At 52.5% G+C, this 21299-nt stretch overlaps 1 protein-coding gene across 2 annotated transcripts in view; it reads left to right on the top strand.

The window, feature by feature from the left end:
• The window catches only part of KSR2 (kinase suppressor of ras 2), an 87372-nt gene extending 68796 nt beyond the window's left edge, over nt 1–18576 (top strand). Inside the window, exons 17-21 of one of the 2 annotated variants that reach the window (XM_055724680.1) lie at nt 3728–3861; nt 8518–8649; nt 11191–11320; nt 11733–11866; nt 13761–18576. In XM_055724680.1, coding sequence (XP_055580655.1) covers nt 3728–3861; nt 8518–8649; nt 11191–11320; nt 11733–11866; nt 13761–13767 — 537 coding nt within the window. In that variant the 3' untranslated portion in view covers nt 13768–18576. Of the gene's footprint in view, nt 1–3727; nt 3862–8517; nt 8650–11190; nt 11321–11732; nt 11871–13760 lie in introns of those variants that run through there. The other variant, XM_055724687.1, reaches the window with a different exon arrangement.
• Nucleotides 18577–21299: the final 2723 nt, after the last annotated feature.

Genomic DNA, 21299 nt, shown 5'->3' with positions numbered 1-21299 from the left:
GTGCAGTTTTCAGAGCTAAAAAACCTTTTCCTTTCACAGAGATGACTCAAAGTGCATCTTCGACACTTCAGATGCGACCGTATGAATAGATGCTGAGGAGGATCCTCACGTGGCAGGGTCAAGTGGCTGGGAAGTTGGGTCCTGAGCCATCAAAGCTTCCCATCGAGTGTCTGCAACGGCTTGTTTTCCTAAGTGGTGCTGAGCCGTCTGCTAGAGTAGGGTTGTACTGTGATTCCAAACATATTTAACACTAAATGATACCAAAAAGATTTGGCACGTGTCCTACCATGGGAGATGCGACAGTGGCCCTGTGTCTGCTCGAGGTCAGCTAGCACCTCTGGTAAACAGCCATAGCAAATCATCTGGGGCTGAGCTTATGTTGAACATATTTCTATTGGAAGGGGAAAAAAAGCCAGTAGTTTTTTTGGCAGATCTTAAACCCCCTTAAATATTCAAATCCATGTTATAAATAAGAACGTGTTCTGCAATATACCCTGAGCGGTGCCATTCCCCTGCCTGCGCTTATGCTGTCTCTTATTAGATTGTCTGGTTTGCATTTACTTACACCCAGATTTAGCAAAGTGCATGCTGTTTTAAAGTAAATTCCTTAAATTCCCCTGAAGCCTCTGGGCTCTGGGCAGGAGCTGACAGTTGAGCACAGGCTTACCCTCTTTGCTGAGCCAGTGTTGCAAGGGGCGTCTTGGAGCAGCAAACTATGGCCTGAATCCGTGCTGAGGGCTTCTTTGCTGATTTCTAGTTTCAGTCTGTGTTTTCCACTTTTAAAGATGGATTTTTCCCACTGAGCAAACTCTGAGGCATCGCACTGGGTTGCCTCATATGTTTTCCCCTGACTGCCACTGCAGTTATGCTCAGGGTTCTCGTGTCCCAGATGTTCACAGCAGGAGGTAATGGCTGGGTTCAGCCCCTTTCTCCAGGCGGGTTGCATCGCTGCCTATGGGTTGGGGTTTGGAGGACTGGGCTGAGAGACCCCTGTCCCCTGCACGTGCATATAGGGAGAAGTTGGAAACTTCAAAGTGTGGTGTTGCGAGGCATTGCCGGCACTGGGGAAGCGTGGCTGGGTCTGTGAGATGAAAGCAACACGGTGAAGAATGTCACCCATGAGGTGCTGAAGCAAATCAGCAGGACTGCACGCAGAGCTCGCTGCAGCCCCCCTGCATCTCCTCTCCTCCCGGCGAGCACGGGGCTGGGTGCTCCTGCTGCAGCCCACCAAAGGGCAGAGGGACTTTGGGGCTGGCCCAGGTCCCTGTAGGAGTTCACAGAGGTGCAAAGGCAAAGCTGTGCAGCATGGGTGCTGAGCCCAGGCTCTCCCTGTGCACCCAAGGGGTTTTAAAACAGCAGCTCCGGCTTGCTGGAGAGGTTCCATCATACCCTGTCGCAGCTGCTGTGCCCCAGACACATGGCCCATCACTGCTGTGCACCAGGAGAAGCAGTTTCTCTGCCTTCCCACCCCTCCATGTCAACCATCAGCAGACATGAAGGACGTTTTGGTGGACTTGGAGGTGGCTGGTGTGGAGAAGCGAAGGAAAACCCCGACATCTTGCTTTGGTTGGGCTGGGGGCTGCATTGCCCGGAGGAGCTGGAGACGGGACCACAGCAGGGGCTTTGGCTCAGCTACCCGGTCGCGGCAGTTGTTTGACTTTATCCTTTGAGTCCCCTTATGCGATAGGAGAGCCGTTAAGATTATTGGATTAGCGGATGCAAGGGCTCTCGTTATGCCGTGATCCTCGGAGGCGAAATTTAATTTATTTAAGAAGCGAAGCCGGCAGAGGGAGCTGGCTTTTCGCACACGCCGGGCAGCCGAGCAAATTAAGGCGTTACTGGACCAAGAGTGTTTTCTCACAGATCATCCCGGGGGTGAAGGTGGCAGAGCTGGAATTTGCAGTGGGATCTGCGTGATACCCTATGGAGTGAGATGAGGGATTTGGGTTTGCTGAGAATTCCTTGAGAAATACCTCCAGCAAAGGCTTGGCTGCGTGTGAGGATTGCATGGGAGATGCATTCCCATCCATGCTGTGTGCAAAGGGTGCAAAGGCCCTGCTGCCTGCTCTGAGCTCCTGTCAGCCCTGGCCGATGGGAGGGGGCTGCAAAGCATCCCCATGGCACCGGGTCTCATCCTGTCCCATGGATGCTCAGGGCCCTGCACTGCACCTTGCAGGAGGAACAGGCTCGCAGCATTGAAATGCTGTTTCTTGCATAACCCTGGCACTTTATGAAGGTGACAGTGACATTTTAAAGCAGATTTTTAAACCTCATTATTATTTCATGTGCTGGGATCCAGAGACCCCTAATTAATCCCAGTGACTGGAATGGTCCTGGCATGCAGCTGCAGCTGTGGCATCTTAGGACCAGCCGCAGCCCCAAGTACTTTCCTTCCTCCAGCTTCTCTTAGCAGAGGCTCTTCAGGATTTGACCGCTGAGGGGTGCGGGTGAACCACTGTATCTTGCTGGGTTGGGGTGTTTGCTGTCCCCAGCAGCACGTTGTCCCTGGCTGCCCCCAGGCTTTCCGGCTGCTGGAGCAGAGCCCTGCAAGTCTCTGCCACTGGTGAGACCTTTTTCCCCCCATATCCTGCGCATTTGCATTTGAGGATTTGGGGTTTTTTTCAGGTTGCTTTCCCAATTTTTCCCAATCGTTTCTGATTTTGGATTGTGACTCCCATCTCCACGTTGGCTGCAAATTACAAATATATTCATGTTCCACTGCCTGCGTGGTTAATGACGGGACGTGAAAAGATCAGACCTAGGATGGACCCCTGTGGAAATCCAGTTAGTAAATCCCCCCATGCCAGCGATAGACAACTGATATTTGCTCTTAAGCAACAGTTTGCTGGCCCATTTGGCTTTTTTCCTTCAGTAGCTTCCTCTTGAGCAAGTTTCCCTTAGTCTGCTTATGAGAATGAGAAGTGGGACAGCATCGAAAGCCCTGCTGAAGTTGGGATAAATGGCTTTTATCGCCCTCCCCACTCCCGTTATCCCGTTGAGCTGAATGTCCGCTGCATGGAGCTGTCAACAGCCTGTTTGATTTGCCGATGCTAAACAAGCCTGGTGCAGAGGAGTTTGGATTTCCCACCCATGGCCTTTTTTTGCATCATTAGCAATAATTTTAATTAACCACCAAGTAGCTTTACTTAGGGGAAAAGAATTAAGGCAGGACTCCTGCGAGGCGCTGGTTCCCAGGCTAATGGTGTCGGTGTGCACATAGGAGGCACTAATGGCTCAGCCAGGGTGTGTGATGGAGAGCTTTGACTTATTACCCCTCTGCTCCCAGCCCCAAAGTGAACAAAGGCGAAAACATCATCATCATCATCAATTTCTCCGCAGAGGATTTCAGGAGAGTGACTGCCAGTTTGGTTTGCCGCTAATTTTCCTTGCATAACCAATTAATCAGGAAGATGAGTGGGAGCTATCGTGGCAGAGATGCCCACACCATGACCCCCTCGCCCTCTGTGAGCACCACCCATTGCCTGTCCCAAGCCAAGGACACCCCCCGGACACCTGCCCTGTCTGTAGGAACATTGGGGGATGTGCAGCCTCCAGCTGTGGCCCAGCTGGAGCTCAGTGGCATGGATGTACTGTGATGGTACAGGGATGGTCATGGCTGGGCTCTCCCCGTCTTGGCAATGGTGGGGCTGCCCCTGCTTGGGTGTTATCCCATCTGTTTGTGTTGCTTTTTCAGTTTTGAGGCATTTTTCTCTCTCTTCCATCCTAGGGAATGGGCTACCTGCACGCCAAGGGGATCCTTCACAAGGACCTCAAGTCAAAAAACGTTTTCTATGACAACGGGAAGGTGGTGATCACAGACTTTGGCCTCTTCAGTATCTCGGGAGTTCTCCAAGCAGGCAGGTAGGACACAGCATGGTGGAAATACTGGCATTCTTCCTCATGCCCTAGAGCTCCCATTTGAGCTGGGAACATGGAGAAGTAGCGCAAAAACCTCCTCTGCAAGTGCCTGTCTGGGTCTGCAGCCTCGGTAGACATGGGGACAAGGTGCCTTTGAGTGTCCTGGGGCTGCCCCTGGGACTTCACCATCTCACCTCCTGGGATTTTGCTTTTGAGGAGGCCTGCTTTGGGAAGAGCAAGATTTGTAGCTCCTGCAGAAACCCCTCTGCCCCACCAGTGGTGCTCCCTTGAAATGCAGCTCCACACTCAACACCATCATTGGGTTTGCGGTGCAAAGCCCCAGAGGGATGGCAAGAGCAGAGCTGTGTTTTCTGCAGCAAGGTGGGTCTGGGCTCAGCACTGAGCGCTGAAAACAAACTGCTCTACTCCTTGGGTGCAGAAGTTGCAGCTTGTTTCAATTTTATTTTGTTTCATTTATTTCTTAAACCTAGTGTTTAATGGCAGAGTTGCTTTTGATTGGTAAGAAGGAGCATGATGCTGCATGTGAGTCTCTAGCAGTTTGGTTCAGAGAGGCAGGACCTGGCCCCAGGCATGGTTTCTTGGACCCAACCTCTTCCCACAGGATGCATCATTTCCATGGCCAAACCACCCTGCAGCTGTGCAGGAGATGCTCCTTGGGCTCTGTTTCACCAGGGCCAGCAAAGCCAGTTTGTTCCTTGGCCTTTCCCTAACACTATCGTTATAATCCCCCAGCATCTGCTTCACCTCCTGCCTCTGGGCTGACAAGCGGTGCAGCCAGAGCGGCAGCCCGGGTCACACGGTGCCATCCCTGGGGCTGTCCCCTGGCCGCTCCAGTGACCTTTCAGGTGCTGCAGACATCTGGCCGTGGTATCTGCACTGAGCCAGGGCATGGAGCAAGACGCAGAGAAAATGAGAGCCAGGCTTGGGACATTTACAGCATTATGACATTTTTGGTCTCTTTGGACTTAGAATCAAGCCCATTTGGTAAATGTTCCTTATTAAATGTTTTTTTGGGTTTTTTTCCCCCGGTGCTTTGGGAGGTTTTCGAGCTGTAGACATGGTAGGGCAAATTGTCTCAGCAGCAGTGGAAAGGAAGGAAAACAAAGATGGGGGGGAAAAGAAAACAGCAGAGGGGAAAAAAGAACAAAGGTTATATTCTCCTTTCTTGCTAAAACTAAAAAAAAAAAAAGAGCATTGCTGACTTTTCCCAGTGGGAGAGTGATTTTTCACTGAACCCTTTGTGTTAGAAACAGCACAGGTCAAGCGCGGCATTATCGGCACCAGCAGCTGAGGCAGGTTTCCTCCAGCAGCATGTTACCTGCCTTCTGGTCCTTTCGGTCTCCATCACCCCACATGGTGGGGTTTGTCACTGGAGAGGTTGTTGTGGCAAGTCATCACTTTATGGTGAAGGTGATCAGGAGATCAAGTGCACCTTGGAAATTATATATTTTTTTTGGTCTAGTTCCCATGTGATGAGGTCAAATGGTTAGAGGAAAAGGCAACAGCCACTTCTCCATCCCATGCCTCTCATGGTGAGATGGGGAGCCAGCCTTTCCATTCTGCCTGTATAAATATCATCTGCTTTTAGCACAAACTTGGCCAAAAGCTTAGGAAGCCCAAGAAATCCAGCAGTGCTGCTGCTCTCCCTGCAGTGGAGAAGTGGATCTTGGCTCTGGTGTAGCAGCTGGGCAGGGGGTTTGGGGCTTAGGTCCTGCCAGGATGAAGCTGCAGCTCATTCCAGCAGTAATAAAAGGATTTGGGCAAAAGGGCCAAAGTTTGCCAGGGGCCTTTGCTAGAAGGTCAGAGATGCTCTGGAGATAAAATTGAAAGCCAAGACCCTGCGGAGATGGGGCATCCAATGGGATGGACCAATGCGTGGCCATCTCTGCACAAGATCGGGATGGCACATGGTGGGTAAAGTCCAGGAGATTACTCAGGAGAGGAAGGATGGTCAGAAATGTAAGACTGGACAGAAACGAGCAGTGTTTTGGTAGAAATATGGGGAAATTTCTGTCCCAAGAAGCTTTCAGCGTGGCTGCCCTGGACTACTGGTGGCACACGTCTTCTGCTGGTGAAGGTGGCTTTTGGGGATCCACACTCATCAGTCACGATGAATTTTGAAGCAGCAAGTGTCTGCAGGTCTGATTTCCCTTTTCAGGGTGTTTTTTTGCCGGTTCTGGTTTCTCCCAGATAAAGAAGAATAATAAAGAACAGGTTTGGGTCCTCAGAGGCTTGCATGGACAAGCATGTATGGAGAAGGGAGCAAATTTTTGCAGGCTGAGCTAAGGACAGTGATGTTACTTCAGATGTGAATGAGAACTATAAACTGGCCTGTTTTCACTAGGGTTAAAAAAAGAAATGGCTTAAAAATCTTCCTTGTCCTCCTAGACCAGGCTCACCTTCAGTTCATGAAAGCATCCACCACAAGGACTTTGTAGCGTCCATCCATGCTGTGACACGCTTGTGCTGCTGAAAAACAAGACAGATATTGCAACTAAAATACTTTCTGCAGAGACTTCCTAATCCAGTGTCTTATCCTGGTGAAATCAGATTTATTTTTCCTTTATTTAAACGTTGTTGGGCTTGATAGGGCTGCTCTGTAATTAGGAGGAGCATGAGGTGTGTCTTGAGTCATCTGAAGAGCTTTTCTGCCCTTGCTTTTGCCTTGGGGCTGGCTTGTCCTTCAGTGGGTTTAGAAGATGCTTGGCTGGTTGTGCTGCTTTCTGCTAGTGGAATTAGCCAGGTTGGTTATGAAGTCAGGCAAATTTTTGTCATGAAACCATTTTGCTGTAATTGAGCCACGTTTGGGAGTGCATTAAAGCTCAGCCTTCGTTGCTGGAAGCTTGTAAGCCTGTAGCTGCGTGCTTGGGCATACGTGAGCTTTGCAAAGGGCTGAGGCTGGGCTTGTACCACAGCTGTGGAGCCAGATCTGGTCCCTGGAGCATCCCGAGGTGAGCCTGAATGCTGCTCATGGGAGATCACAGCACTGGATGACTTGAGTGAACAAGAATAGAAAGCCCTACGTGCAATCCTGGGTGGTGGAACACATCCGAGTGCTGCCCACTGCATCCCGCTCCCCACTGCCTGCCCAGAGGCAGAGAACATAGACACAGGGAAGGACTAGTGAGCTTCTCCACATCTTTTCTAATTGCTCTGGTGCTTAACGACGGCTTGTAATTAAGAGCTGCACAGGGCTGGAGGATGGTGGCGGGAGCTGGCTGGGGAGCTGAAAGCCTCCCCCCTGTGCCAAAGTGCTCTTGCCTGTGGCTCCTGGGGCCGGAGGGTCTGTGCCTTGCTGGAGCTGCTGATTGCGGTGACAGCTCCAGAGCAGCAGGATGAAGAGGGGCCATGGAGACCCTAGAGGGGGCATGGAGGCTTAATCAGTGATTCCCTGGACCAGCAGTGTCCTTCCCTAGGGGAGGGGGTTACTCTTTTGGTCACTGCCAGACCCAGGGGTGATGCTGGGCACAGGGGTGGCTTTGTGCCTGGGAGAATCTGGACTGTGTCACCTTGGGATTGTGCACATTATGTGCACACAGCCATGGTGGGGGAAAGCCAGCCAAGCAGTCAGCATTTGTGGTGGGAGTTTGTCATCCTGCCTCGGGGGTGGATGGACATGCCCATGCCTGGGTAGTGTCCCCTGGGACATGGGCTCTGGGATTTTGGCCCCAGGCTGAAGTTCAGGAGGAGAGATGACCCCCCTGCTATCCCTTACTCCTGAGCATCACCATATTTGGGAGGGCATCAAGCAAAAACAGGGAGAAATTCCTTGGGACAAGTCAGTGGGCACTTCCTTCTCTATTCCAATGGGGCATGTGACAGTTTTTGTTACCTCCTGCAAAATTGTGCTCCCAAATTTGGTCTCAGACACATGATTGAGCTGCTTAATGTGCTACCACCACCAGTGGTCCCTGCCCATTTCCCTACCTGGGCACCCTTTTTAAGCCAGTTGGGCACCCTAGGTGCCTGCTGGAGGATATAAAGGATGAAGAAGCAACCAATGTCATCCTCAGCTGTTGGCCAAAGGAGCCTAATGTATTTGTACCGAGCAGGGGGGCCTTGAGGAGGTAGAAGACAGATGGCTGAGATTAGCTGAGAGAGGCTGGTGATGGTAACGAAGCCAGGCTGCGCCCGTGGGTGATGACATTGGAGGTCTGGACATGAAGGTGGGCTGGAGGGGCTGTTTGGGGACCAAACACCTGAAGACACTGATTTCTAGGCCATTAGAGGTCACCAGTCCAACCTTTTGCTCAAACTACAGCGGGGCCAGACGAGATGTCAGTGCTGGCGGGATTTGCCCCAGGTAACCTGTTGTCCCTGCTCTTTTAAAAGAGTTTTGGTCACAGTGAGGGCCCTGGCAGACCCTGCATCCCCATTAGCAGCCTAGCAGAGCTGAAGCTGCCCCTTGCCCACCCTGTGCCCAAACTGAGCCCTGCCACCTGGCAGGGACGAGTGTGAAGCCACCATGCTGGCATTTCTCAGAACAGGGTTAAAACCTGACATTGCAAGGATGCTGTGGGGAAAACCAGGCATAAATGCCCTGGGGAGAGGGTGGGAGAGCTGGGGGGCTACTCGCTGGTGGCACGGTGGTGATGTTCCTCCTGTGGTACCCATGGCTTTGGCTCCGTGTTTCGGCAGACGGGAGAACAAGCTGCGCATCCAGAACGGCTGGTTGTGCCACCTTGCCCCCGAGATCATCCGCCAGCTCTCGCCGGACACAGAGGAGGACAAGCTGCCCTTCTCCAAGCACTCGGATGTCTTTGCGCTGGGGTGAGTCCCTGCGGCAGGGCAGGTGGGCAGGCTGCAGTGAACCGGCACAGTTGTGCCAGCTGTGAGCTGCTATGTGCAGCCGGGAGGGGAAGGGGACACGGTTTGCTTGCTGCAACACCAAGGGGATGCTTCATGTGGGAATCCCCATCGCTGGGCGCAGAGCACCTTTCTGTTTGAGAAATTTTGTGTTAACTCCCTCCCAAAACACCAAATCCCCTGTTGTGGCTATGGAGCAGGGTGGCTCTGGGCAATGGGATCTGGAGCATCATGGGGACGCCAGCCTGGTGTGATGTCTCCCCTGCATCCTCTTGGGGTGGGTACCACTGGGATGTCAGCTAGGGATGCAGAAGGTTGGGGACACAGGCTGGGGAGCCCCCAGACACCCTGATTCTCTCCACCAGCCAGCTGCAGAGGGGTTGGCAGCAGTAGCTGCTGCTGTGAGCTGGGGCTGCTGGGGAGATGAGATGCCTAAAGGTCAAGAAGAGGAGAACTGATGAGTCTCCTTCAGCGAACTGGCTCATCACTCCTGCCGCTTATCTGAAAGCAAGCCTCCCTTACGGCAGGAGCCCAATTGCCCTGGTAAAACCTTTCTCGAGGTGGACATAGGGCTGGGGGCTTTACCCAGAGGATTAATTTTCTTGTGGATACCTTAAAGGCTGCGGGGATTAGTGTGCATGGGGCTGTTATGGGAGGCGATATTTCCATCAAAACCACAGTAATTACAGCTGAAAGGGTCTGGCTTTTTTTTTCCTCCCTCCCTGAGGTATATCTTTAGCACAAAAATAAAGAAGTAATTAAGGGATCATATCGAACTAAGTGAGAGTCAGTTACTTAGACTTAGTTTTTCCTCCTTTCTTTGAGTGCGAGCTCTGCCCTTATGTAAAGCATGAGTTTCCTTAAAAGATTAAAAGATTTTCCCACATTTTTTGTCTTTCTTGTTTCTGCTGCCCTCCGCTGAGCCCGGGAGGCTCACAGCTGATCCGGAGGGTTATTGCCATCGCCATTTCCCTCTAGGGATTTGGGGATCAGCAACAGCGAGAGGAAAAGATCTTTTAAAGAAGACAGAAATTTTAAATTAGAGCGTGGGTGAAGGCGGCGCAGAGCAGGGTGCTGAGGCTGACGGCACGCGCTCGACAAAGTCTGCAAGATTGTGGCAACAATTAATGTTAGATGTGTGGTCTTCTGCAAAGGGAGATGGAGCAGCAGATCACTCTCCATAGCACCATCTGTACCCCAGGAAACACAGTCCAGATATTTGGGATGCATCACATGAAGGTGAAAACTTAAGCCTCAAACTCCCAACTAGAAATCTGAATTTAACTGCATCGGATGCATTCAGGCACTTTAAAAATCCTGGCTGATGCCTGAACATCTTGTCCTGTGCCACCAGGACCTGTCTCTCTCCAGCCTCCCCGTTCCTCTGTGCCTACAGCACCAATGGGCATCTCACATTATTCACATTTTTTGAGATCGATAGTCAAACTGTATGCATATTTTTCAAAAATCAGGGAGCCCCCCATCCAAGAGTGTTCTTTCATTTATCAGACTCCCTCCCCCAGATTTTTCCACCCAGATGCTGTTTTAACTCTGTTTCTTGCTGCTTTAACTGGCTGTGATGGCATCCCTTGAAGGGAAAAGTAAGTCCAGGGAATTTGCCTTGGAAATCAGGGCCAGCACTGTGGGAGTAGGGGCTTATCCAGCCTCCGAGTGCTGGAAAACAAGGGTGGAAAAGTCCCAGGTGGTAGCGGGGGTGGAGGACCACGGGGATGCCTGCCAGCTCAGCCAGAGATACCGTTGTTTTGGGATATTCCCTTGGATTTGGAAGTCCTCATGGAAAGGAGGGCTTGGCTTAGTGATCAGAGCAGTGCAGTGGCAGATGGCTGGGGGTTCTCATGTGCCATCACCCGGTGAGGGTGCCAGGGATGGTTCATGCCATGGCTTGGATGGCTTTTTGTGGTTTGGAGTGCTTTTTCCAAAAGAAAAAGGAAAAAGTCAGAGCAAAAGTGAATTTTCAGGTTCATTCTTCCCTGGTGCTTGCTGCCCCAAGCAGCTGGAGCAGGTGGCAGAGTTAGAAATGCCAGCCCGGCGGCTGGACCATGTATTTACCCCCCGCATCATCTATTAAGCTACTCGGCGGGCAGCGGGGCAAGGTGCTATTGCATCCTAGTGGGAGATTCCCACTTGATGTAACAGGCTGGCTGGCAGCTCTGCCCATTATTCTGCACATGCCTCTGCCTGTGCATCCATCAGCTTCTGTCCTCCTGCCCATGGGCCATATTCTCCCCTGGTGTAAATCAGGGGCTGCAGCAGGCTGTCAATCAAATTGACAGCCTCAGTTACTTCCTCTGGAAAATGGGAGAGGTGATGTCTCTGTAATGAGGGCTGAGCATCTCTGGTGTCATATCTGGGATGAAGCACCTCCTGGATGTGGATGATTTTTAGAGCAGGGAGAGGCAGTGGGTGTGGGTGCAATGAGCAGCCGTACCCCTGTGCGATGCCTCCCAGCTCCTCCCAACTCTAATCCCTGCTGTCTCCCAACAGCACGATCTGGTATGAGCTGCATGCGCGGGAATGGCCCTTCAAGACACAGCCAGCGGAGGCAATAATCTGGCAGGTGGGAAGAGGGATGAAGCCCAACCTCAGCCAGATCGGGATGGGCAAGGAGATCTCGGTAGGTGGTGTGGAGCAGGTGCTGGAGCCCCGCGTGTATGTGTGTGTGTGCATGGAGGGGGAACGTGCCCCACTGGTGCATGCCCTGGGGGGGGGGTCCCTTTGAAAAACTCTCTGTGCTGCCCAGGATCTGCCAGCAAAAAAGCGAGGGGTTCCTTCCTCTCCAGCCAGTGGGACTCAGTCTAGCTGCTGGTGGCACAAGAACAGTTTGCCTGTTCCTTCCATGCCAGCCCTTTGCAGGGATGCGGTGATGGAGATACGGTCCTTACGGGGGTGGACACATTCCCTCTGCCCTGGCACTTCAGAAGGATGCAGTGATGGAGGTGGGGTCCTTGCTGGGAGGACATTAGGTGCGGAGATCATGGTGGGAGAGGGACTGGCTCTGCTCACGCACTTGTCCTGTGTGGCTGCAGGACATCCTCCTCTTCTGCTGGGCCTATGAGCAAGAGGAGAGACCCACCTTCACCAAGCTCATGGACATGCTGGAGAAACTGCCAAAGCGCAACCGTCGCCTTTCCCATCCTGGGCACTTCTGGAAGTCAGCAGAGTAAGTCCCTGCCCTTGCCTGGTTTTCCCTGTGGTGGCTGGAAGCTCTGCCTGCACCCCTCAGCACGCCACTGTCACAGCTGACTGGGTAGCATTGGCGGGGGGCATGGGGACAAGCTGTGTGTATATAGGTGCCGTGGGGGGGGGGGGCAAGCATGGGTAGAAAGGGTGGTCATAGAGTGCTGTGCCCATGCCAGCTGTCACTGCAGTGCTGGCTGTTCTTATTGGGCTGAAAAAGCCTGGGAAAGTAGTTGGAGACGATCAGGAGGAGCTTAGCGAAGTGCTCCAGCATCGCTGGGAGGAGGAAGCAGGGTAGGTCCAGGGGCAGGCTGGGGCCAGGACATCTGTTTCAGGGATATCTGCTTTGGGGACATCGGCCAGGGCTCCAGTGCCAGCTTCTGCACCCCTCTCAAAGTGGTTTCCCTCCTGGGAAGGTGGTTTTTCCTTCTTTTGCCCAGATTTAACTGGTGGGGGGATATCCTGCCTGGGGTCCCTCCCCAGACCTGCAGCCTGTGGCAGCCATCGCAGCTTCCAGCGCTGGGAAAAGAACATCGTCTCTTCTCCCACAGACAGCTCGTGGCCAAGTCCTGCTCCGTTTCATTGCTTTGGCTTAGTCACATCTCTCTGCTTCAGCAAACACAGCATAAATGGGTCCCCAGTCAGGTTTCAGGATCTGGCCTGTTGGTAACAGCAGGCAAAACCCAGAAGTATCACTTAGAGACTCATTTTCTTCCCTTGAATTCATCGTATTATGACAAATAGGATCAAAAGCCTAATCCATGCAGGGGTTGCATTCATGGGGGGATTTTTCCTTCTCCTGGTGTGCATGCCCAGACTGTGGAGGCTGGAAATGGGCAGGGAGGGAGGGCGGCAGAGGTGAGCTAAGGGAGAGAAGTGAGGGCAATTTTGACTACTTCAAGCATCTTTTTTGGACCTCACTGAGGGTTGGAGATGCAGATTTCTTCTGCTGTATCTGATAACAAACCTCCTTGCTTCCTTATCTGTGTGACAAGTGTGGGCGGCCCCAAGGTTACGGGCACAGCGAAAGCCGCTGGAGTGTCCCTTGTGCCACCTCCCATCCCCGTGTGCTCAGGGCTGATGAGGGGCTCCTGGGACCAGCACAAAGCCAGCGGTCAGATGGCCCCCAAATCACCTGGAACATAAGCCAATAATCAGGAGGGAAGTTAATTACCAGTCCGTGCTCCGAGCAGGCACCAGGGTGGCTTCTGCAGCCAGGCAAGGAAAGCTGAAGGTTGACGAACCCCAAAGCAGGTGGCTGTATAATTGCTTGGTTGGGTTTGGGAAGGTTTTTGCAGTCAGAGCCATGCTCTGCCTGCCCTAGGCTGTGGCTGGCCGGCAGCTTCCTCTTAATTACCGGCCCCATCTTTTGCTAAGTGCGAGGGGAGGGAGGATTCTTCAGCTCAGCTCTCGCTTTCCGTCTGAGCTGCCTCCTTCCTGAGGGACTCTGCTCTGGCCACTGTTCCCATGTTAGGTCCTGGCTTCCCCGTGGGGTCCTGGCTCACCCACAGATCCCAGCTGTGCACAGGGATGAGCCGGCTGCGGTACCCGGGGGCTCTGCCATACCTGCACTCGGGGTTCCTGCTGCTGGGAGAGCCTGGATGCACGGGGATGGGGCTGAGGTGTGTGGTACCCAACAAGCCTTTTCCCCTCTAGATGATACTAAATCTGAGACTTGCCTGCACCAGCAAAACCCAGGCTGGGCTGGCGGGGAGGTGCAGAAGTGCACTGCTTCCCATAGTGCCACTGTATTCCGGGGCAGCTCTGTGGCAAACCCACTTGGGGAGGCTTTTTTGCAACCACCTGCCCCGCAAAAACCCGTGGTGCCCTGGGACAAAGTGCCCAGTGCTGACTCTGCTGTGTTGTGTCCCTTCCAGGCTGTGACGGGAGGAGTTAAGGGATGGTGCCTTCCTCCCCCTGCGGTTCTCCTCTTCCTCTCCGCTTCCCACCCTGTGCTACAGAGGAGCAGCGGGTGCCACGGGCCAACAGCGGAATGGGAATGAGCCTCTTCCCCCGCAGCGTTTCATCCTCTCTGCAAGGGCTGGAGGAGCCAAGCTGGTGGCAGAGCGCCAGGGACGCCCGGCTGCGGTGGGATGGGGACGGCGGGCAGCTCCCCGTGCACATGGAGTCAGGTCTGGGGCCGATTCCCCTCCGAGCAGGGGGAACCCATGAGGCAGATGGCTTCAATTTAACCCCCAGGGCTCCTCTGATCCCAACCAGCATGGTCAATGCTCATGACGCTCGGATGGGGAGGGGTTGCTTCTTGGTTCTCAATGAGTTTATTTAATTTCCTTTATCTATTTATTTATTTTTTAAATGAAAAAAGGGGGAAATGTTGCTGATTCATGAGTTTAGCGCTGGAGCCTGCGGGGGCCAGGGAGTGCCGCTGCTATTAGCTACCCCCTGTGGGAAAATGCATCTGCAGAGCCGGAGCTGGAGGAGTCCTGCTCCCCCTCGCCTCTGCAACCCCTTCATGGGCAGCCGTGACCTTTCACAAGTGGCTTCTTTACCTCCTGGCCATGCCCACTTACATTTCTGCCCTCCAGGTCTCCCTCTCAGCAGGTTGCTTCTCCACATTCCTGTTAATTTAGCTGTTTGCCCCAGCACATATCTAATCAGCGATCCTTTCCTTCTCGCTCTCCCCACTGCTGCTTTGCTTTTGGCTTCGATCTTCATTCCTGAAGGCACTGCCAAAGCCCTGGGTTTGGGGGTGCTCTGGGGCCGGGCAGAGCGGAGCAGCTGGGACTGGGGTCCTTCCCCTCTCCCGTTGCCTTCCTCAGGCTCGTTGCCGGAGCCGGGGATGTGGACAAGCTCTGGTTGTACAGAGCATCTCCCTCCCCAGCCCCACGCAGGGAGCCATGGACATCTTGGCTGAACAAACAGCCATGCCCAGGACTGTTTTCCCCTGCATATTCATCTTCCATCAGCCAAACCCCGGACCTCCCCGAAGAGATGCTCTTTGGGCAGCATCTGGGAGCTGGTGTTGCCATCTGAATACCGTGTGCCGGTATTTCCCTCTCCCCATCATCTCGGATGGGCCCTCGAGCCCATTAGATGAGCTGTCAAGCGAGGGATGATAGCAAATTGCGTTTTCAGGCCCTTATTGAGCATAATTGCTTGACAGGAACCATCCTGAATAATTCAATTGTAGTCTAAGTTAGCTTAATTTGGAGACATGATGAGGCTCTGCAAACTAACCAGCCCTGGTTTGTTTGCTGCTCCTCTAACTCCCCCTTGCCAGCATTTGAACCTCTTTAACATAAGTAAATGAAGATTAGAAACGTAATTGCAGCTAGCAAGAGATGTTACTTTAATCATGGGGGCGTGTATGAAGGTGCTTTTATGTCTTAAAATTTGCACAAGTGCATATGTATAAAAATCTGAGGTGGGCAGGAGCAAGGGCGGTGAATCCAGCCTCCAAGCATGCTGGCAGAGGGTCGGTCTGGATGAGTCTTCTGCTGATGCTTTCAGGACATTTGCTGTGCCATGTAGTTGCATCTCACTCTCAGATGTTTTGCATGAAGTTGGGATGAGGCAGGATCACCTGCTTCTGCCTTTGATGCTGAGGCCAAGTGGGATGAGCAAGAGAGAGCAGGGTGAGCCCTCGTTTGTGCTAATTGCCCCCCGCACCAGGCAGCAGGGCCAGTTTGTGGTCCCCATGGCCTCATGCTGCAGAGCTCAGTGTAGGTGGCTGAGCATCACCTCATCCCAGTGATGATGAAGGATGTTCCATGGCTGTTCACCTTCTGCCTCCTCCACATTCCACTTCTTCCCTCGTGAACAACCCCCCCATCTTCTTCATCCCACCCTGGGCTGCAGCAGTGATGTCCTCTGCTGCCCATCCTCCCCATCCCAACCCTTCCCTGCTGTCTCATACCCTCTCCATCCTCTGTGCGTGAGCACGTGTGCCATAAATGTTGCACTAAGCCTCAGAGTCTCCCTGAGTTTTCACCAATGCCTTCACCTGTCGTGGTCCTGGGGTCTGTTGGGGGGAGCACAGCCCCATCACCAGTGGTCTCTGCTGCTGGAGGGGCACAGGGGCGTCTCACTGTGAACTCACCGGTCCCCAAACCACGTTCAGAGAGAGTCATTGCTGTAGAAAGGTGGTGTCCTTCTCGCTCGGTGGTTTTAGTTTCTGTGTAGGTGTGAACTTCCTAGGCGAGCAGTAGCAAGTAAAACGTGTTGGAAGGATGAAGGAGGTGATACTCAGCACTGGGGGTGGCAAAATGCTGTAGCCTGATAGACTTGTGGATTTATGGTGGAAGATACAACGTCCATCTTGAAAGACTTTCTGTGGGTTTATTCTCTGTGCCCCAAGCCCCCTGCTTGCCTAGAAGGTCTCACCTTGACATAATCCCCCCATGGGGTCTCCCCAGCCGTTGGCAGACACCTGCTCTATTTTATTGGCCAAGACTCAAGGAAACAAGTGAACTGATGAGCATGTTGGTTTGGTTGCCCCATGGCATTAGGTCCTTACCAGGAGCACAGGGCCCTCTGCAGCAGCCTCAGCCAAGCATTTCTCCCCTGGATTTTGGGCATTTGAAGGGAGCTAAGTGCTCCTGTAGCCAACAAACCTTGCCAACTCTTCTCTCATCTCTTTCCTCTTTCTCCCTGCTTCCCTCATCGTAACATCTCAGCCAGGCCATGAGCAGAGCTGTCACACAGTAGTATTGGTGGAAAAATAGCTGCCCTGTATTTATCATAAATTAGCTCAGAAGAGCAGCTCCTTCGCTTCCATTCAGTGCAGCGACCGTTGTTTATGCAGCCGTGTTATTTGCATCATGCTTTCTTATTTTTGAAAGTCTTAATTATTAAAAAAAAACCCAAACCAACAAATCTTACTTTTTTTGTTGTTGCTGTTCTTTGTTTTTTGACTCTGGCTTTGTGAGTTTTTTTTTTTTTTTCCCCAGTTTAAAAATATCCAGCCCTTCAGCAGGGAGAGAATGTAGGAGAAGCTCTCCACAATGCCCTCTAATAGGAGATCCGAAGGAGCGAGAAGGTCCATCCGGTGGCTCAGTTTAGCTGCATGAGCTAGAGGAGAGACAGGGGTTATTTCCAGATGCGCTGGGTGAGAGCGGAGCCTGCTTTAGCACGGTGGTGTTCTGAGCAGCAGCTTGAGATGCAGGGAACCATCCCCAGCCCTGTGGTACATCCCTGGGCTCCTGCAGCGGAGCAGCCCCAGCGATGCTCTCCTGACCCAGTCCTCCTGCTCTCAGCTGCTTCATCTTTTCAGTCACCCTCTGAGGCTCTTCTCTGAGCTCCCCAGTCCCTGACTTTGCTGCTGTCCAAGGTTTCTTTCCCAGCGTTTCAGCGCTCATGGGAAATGCTGCGTTTGGCGCTGGGTAGCGAAGCCACTGCCAGTGGTGGAAGTGGTGGTGCTGCATGACCCCAAAGTGCTATGTCCTCCTTTGGCTGCTAAGTTATATCCCCCCAGCCCTGCTGCTTCTTCTATCCACCCCCCCAAACTACCCAAATCCTCGCTGAGCCATGACCAGGCAGTTCCTGGGGATGATGAGCTCAGAGTCCGTCCCCGATGGCTTTTATCCGATACTTGACATGGCAGGAGCCAAGATGATTAAGATTTAAGACAGATGGTAGGCAGAAATGAGTATCTTTGAGGTGGAGTTGCTCCTCAGCCTTTGCTAGATGCTATGGAAGGGTTGGTGCCTATGGATTGGTCCATGCTAAGAAGAAGGGGTCTATGTTGGAGGTGCCATGAGGTGCTGCCTGCAACCCCAAGTGCCATGGGGAGCCCCAGGTCAACCCTGCCAGGGTGGCACTCTGCTGAGCACCTTTGCTTTCCTTCCCCCTTTCTTCACCATTTATTTATTTTAATTTATTTAATTTTAATTATATTAATTTTTTTTAATAATGATTCTTCGAGAAGCTCGGTCACCTGCAAAAGCCTTCTTTAGTTTCTGGTCCCTGTAAAGTATGCTGTTACATTTTCTTGTACATAAGGTATATATAAATATATATACATATCTCTATATGTATGTATATAGATATATACATATATAATGAGCTCTAAATCCTGTACAGTTTCAAACTGAACTCAATGGCCTGCTTTGTTTTCTCTGTGTTAGTTCTGACCGTTGCAGAATGAGCTGACTTTCATTTCCCTTTTCCTCTTTCCCTTTTCTTTTTATAAATATATACATAAATATATATATATATATTTTGTTGTCGTTGTTGCAAAACTCTCATCACTGGAAAAGAACAGTTGATTCTGGTGCAAAAAATATATCACCCCACAAACCAACAACAACAAAAAATTGCTGAGAAAGGCACGATGGATCTCCCTGATGTAAATTTGTACAGTAACATTTATAACGTTTTCTACACTTGAAGAAAGTATTTATAATTTCAGCTGTCTGATTGAGTGCGAATCTCTGTGACCTGCAGAAATGGATAGCCATTTGTTCCTGTGGTTTCTCGTGCAGTGTTTGGTGAGGTGACAGTGTATGAATTATTTATGCCAATAAAAAAAAAACAAACACAAACCTTTGAAAACCATTGCACCCCTGTGCTGCTCTGCGCCGCCAGCTGCTCCCTGCCCTCTCCTTGCTCCACAGTGGCACCGCATCCCAGTGGTGGGGTGGGAGTATTTTTCCGTGGCTGGATCTGGACCACTGTCCTCCATCAGACCCCTGGGAGCATCTCGGTGCCAAGCTCTGGTCCAGCAATGCTCAGGGGGAAACACAGCACTGCCGAACCCCCCTTTTCCTCTCTCCCACCGTGTCAGCTCGCAGCCCAGCCCTTTGGGGACAATAATTCACAGCGAACGTTTGGATGGGAGCCACAGGGAGCCGCAGCAGCCGAAAACGTGGGAGTTGGGCAAATTATGGGGCAGGCAGCAGATAAATCTCCACGTGGCTCTGCTTGCAGAGGGGCTGGGGCTGGGGTGGGGTGCATGCCAGGGCAGTGCTCCTCCCCAGCTGGACCCCCACAGGGACAGCTGAGCCTGGTGATGAAGCGCTGGAGGCTCTTCGCATCTGCTGCTTTATTTGTTTGCTTCTCCCATGCTGTTTTACTGGGGGGCTACCATAAATCTGCAAAACAGCCCGTCAGAAAGCAGCAGCAGTGCTTGCTTGTGGGGCTGATGCAGGCGGTACCCGATGGTAGGAGATGGAGAAGAAAATCACAGAGGGTTCATGTCGCTTTCCCCCTCTCCTTCCCTCCTCACTATCGCCTGAGTGCTTGAAAGGTAAAATAATGATGGCTCACCATTAATAAACCATGAATACTCAACACTTCTCCTGTTGAGGGCTTTTCATCTTTCAAAGCCTGCAGGAGCCAGTAACCAATTAGACCAGACACATCCCGGGAGGGGAGCTGTGGGAGGGTCAGCCAGGGGGATTTTCCTGGGAAGGATGGAAGGGGGCTGCTGTGATGGGACATGGATCTCCCAGACAAGAGAGAAACGGGATTTGGGTATAAAGAGCCACTACTTAATGCCCTCTCCCTGCCAGGGTCTTTGTCACCCCCCTGGCTCCCTTGCAGGTTAAATGGGGTACTGGCTGCATCAAGGTGTCACCATCTCTTGCATATATGGTATAAACAGGGGGTTAAATCCTGCTGATGGTTCCCCTGGTGTAAATCTGGAGAGCTCCCATCAGTCTGGAATATAACTGGTTGGCACTGGTGTGTAACTGGGCAGCCAGGGCCCTGGTGGCTCCAGTGCTCCAGTGATGGAGCTGCTAATTGAAATGCCGGCAGCAGTGCTGAGCCCCTGCTGAGCCCAGCGCAGGGATGCTGAGCTCGCTTCTAGCTTGTAGCTAATGAGATGCCAGCACCAGGACGGGGATAAATGTGCAATATATCCCCAAAACAGCCTTAACAATGGCAGTGGTGGATTAGAGGTGTCTCTGAAAACATATCTGCATATATACACGCACGTGTGTGTGTATCGGAGAGCCACATGAATACGCACATGTGTCTAATCGCCTTCTTGCTGTTGATGAATCACGAGCCATTAATATTTCACAGGTGAGGAATAAATGCAGAGAGTGAAAGAGGAGCTAAACCCTCAGGATGCTGGCTCTAGCCTTCCTGCCACTGCTCTGGGGTGAACCCATGGCAATGCTGTGGGACCGCAGGTCAGGGCTCGGGGTGGGCATTGCTCCCATTTGGGTGCTGGGTGCCAGTGGCATTGGCAGAACGTGGGTGCAGCCAGCCTGGCCTGGTGTGAGCAGGTACCATCATCAAATGGGGCTGTTTGCTTTGGGTAGTAACGCTTTTGAGGTCAGCTATGTTGATGGAGAAGAGCAGAGGGCACCTGCATTTTTACTGGGGGGTGGCTTCAGAAATGGCCCCATGCATCCAGGTCCTACTTGGGTGACCCACTCCCCCTCCAGACACACAGGGGCTTATTATACACACTTGCCTTCCTTGACTGTCCCCCAAACTAAATGTACTCTGAAGCCTTTTATTGACCTGAACTTAAAAGATCAGATACATGGGCACCAAGGTGGTGCACCCAGCTGTTAGACCTAGACGCCAGCCACAAGCCTCTGCTCGCCGCGGGGACTGTGCTGTCACCGCAGAGACAGCTGCAGGTACCGTGTCTGCTGCCAACAGGTCTGGGTTCCCCTTTCCATTCTGCATCAGCTGAAATGGGAGGAAAAAAAGGGTGGCAGGGAGCCGAGCCCTCAGCCTGGAGGGTGAGAACCAGCGATGGCTCCCAGCCAGCGCTGCCAGCCGTCCCAACCCAGCACCAGGGGGTCTTGGCGGGGGCCAGGGTTGCACAGGGGTTGCTGAGCAGGAAATAAATTTAATTTAATTAATCCTGTGGATTAATGCAACATTCATGCTGCAGCCAGAGCCAGAACAGGGCTAGCAAGGGTCTGGCATCGCTGACCCAGACCCGGAGCATCCTGCTGGTGCTGGTCCTCCCCAGGACGGGCACAGCCCCAGCACGGGCTGGGGTGGTGGCAGTGCCTGACAATGGGGTATTGTTCAGCCACTGTAATTTATGGTTCCTCCCCTGGCTTGTCTGGGCTTTCTCAGGAGCCTCAATGAGCCCTTGCAGCTGAAGCACAGGGCTGGTCCCTTCCAGGGGGACCAAGGTTGGGCTGAGCCCCCCACAGCCACCCCAACAGGGACTGGGGGGATCCTGTCTGCGTGATGCATGGGGAGTAAAGCACAGCTCCAGCCCTCCATCAGGGCTTGAATAGCTGTCCCTGGAGCAGGAGGCATGGGGACAGTCCAGGCCTGCTCCACCTTGGATATCCTGGAGAGCATCGTGGGGGCTGTGGGGAGCCCTGGGCAGGTGGCTGGTGATGCAATGACTAATTAGCCACTTCTGTTATGGCCACCCACCCTTTAACAGGATTGTTGCTCTGAGCCAGAGCAGAGCTGATCCTGCTTTGCAGAAAGACCCAGCTGATCAGTGGGATTAATGCTAGCCAGGGTAT

Source organism: Falco cherrug, chromosome 1 (genome assembly GCF_023634085.1).
Source record: "Falco cherrug isolate bFalChe1 chromosome 1, bFalChe1.pri, whole genome shotgun sequence".
Classification (NCBI taxonomy): domain Eukaryota; kingdom Metazoa; phylum Chordata; class Aves; order Falconiformes; family Falconidae; genus Falco; species Falco cherrug.
Note: the sequence above shows the minus strand (reverse complement) of the source record. Positions and strands in the feature narration are given on the sequence as shown.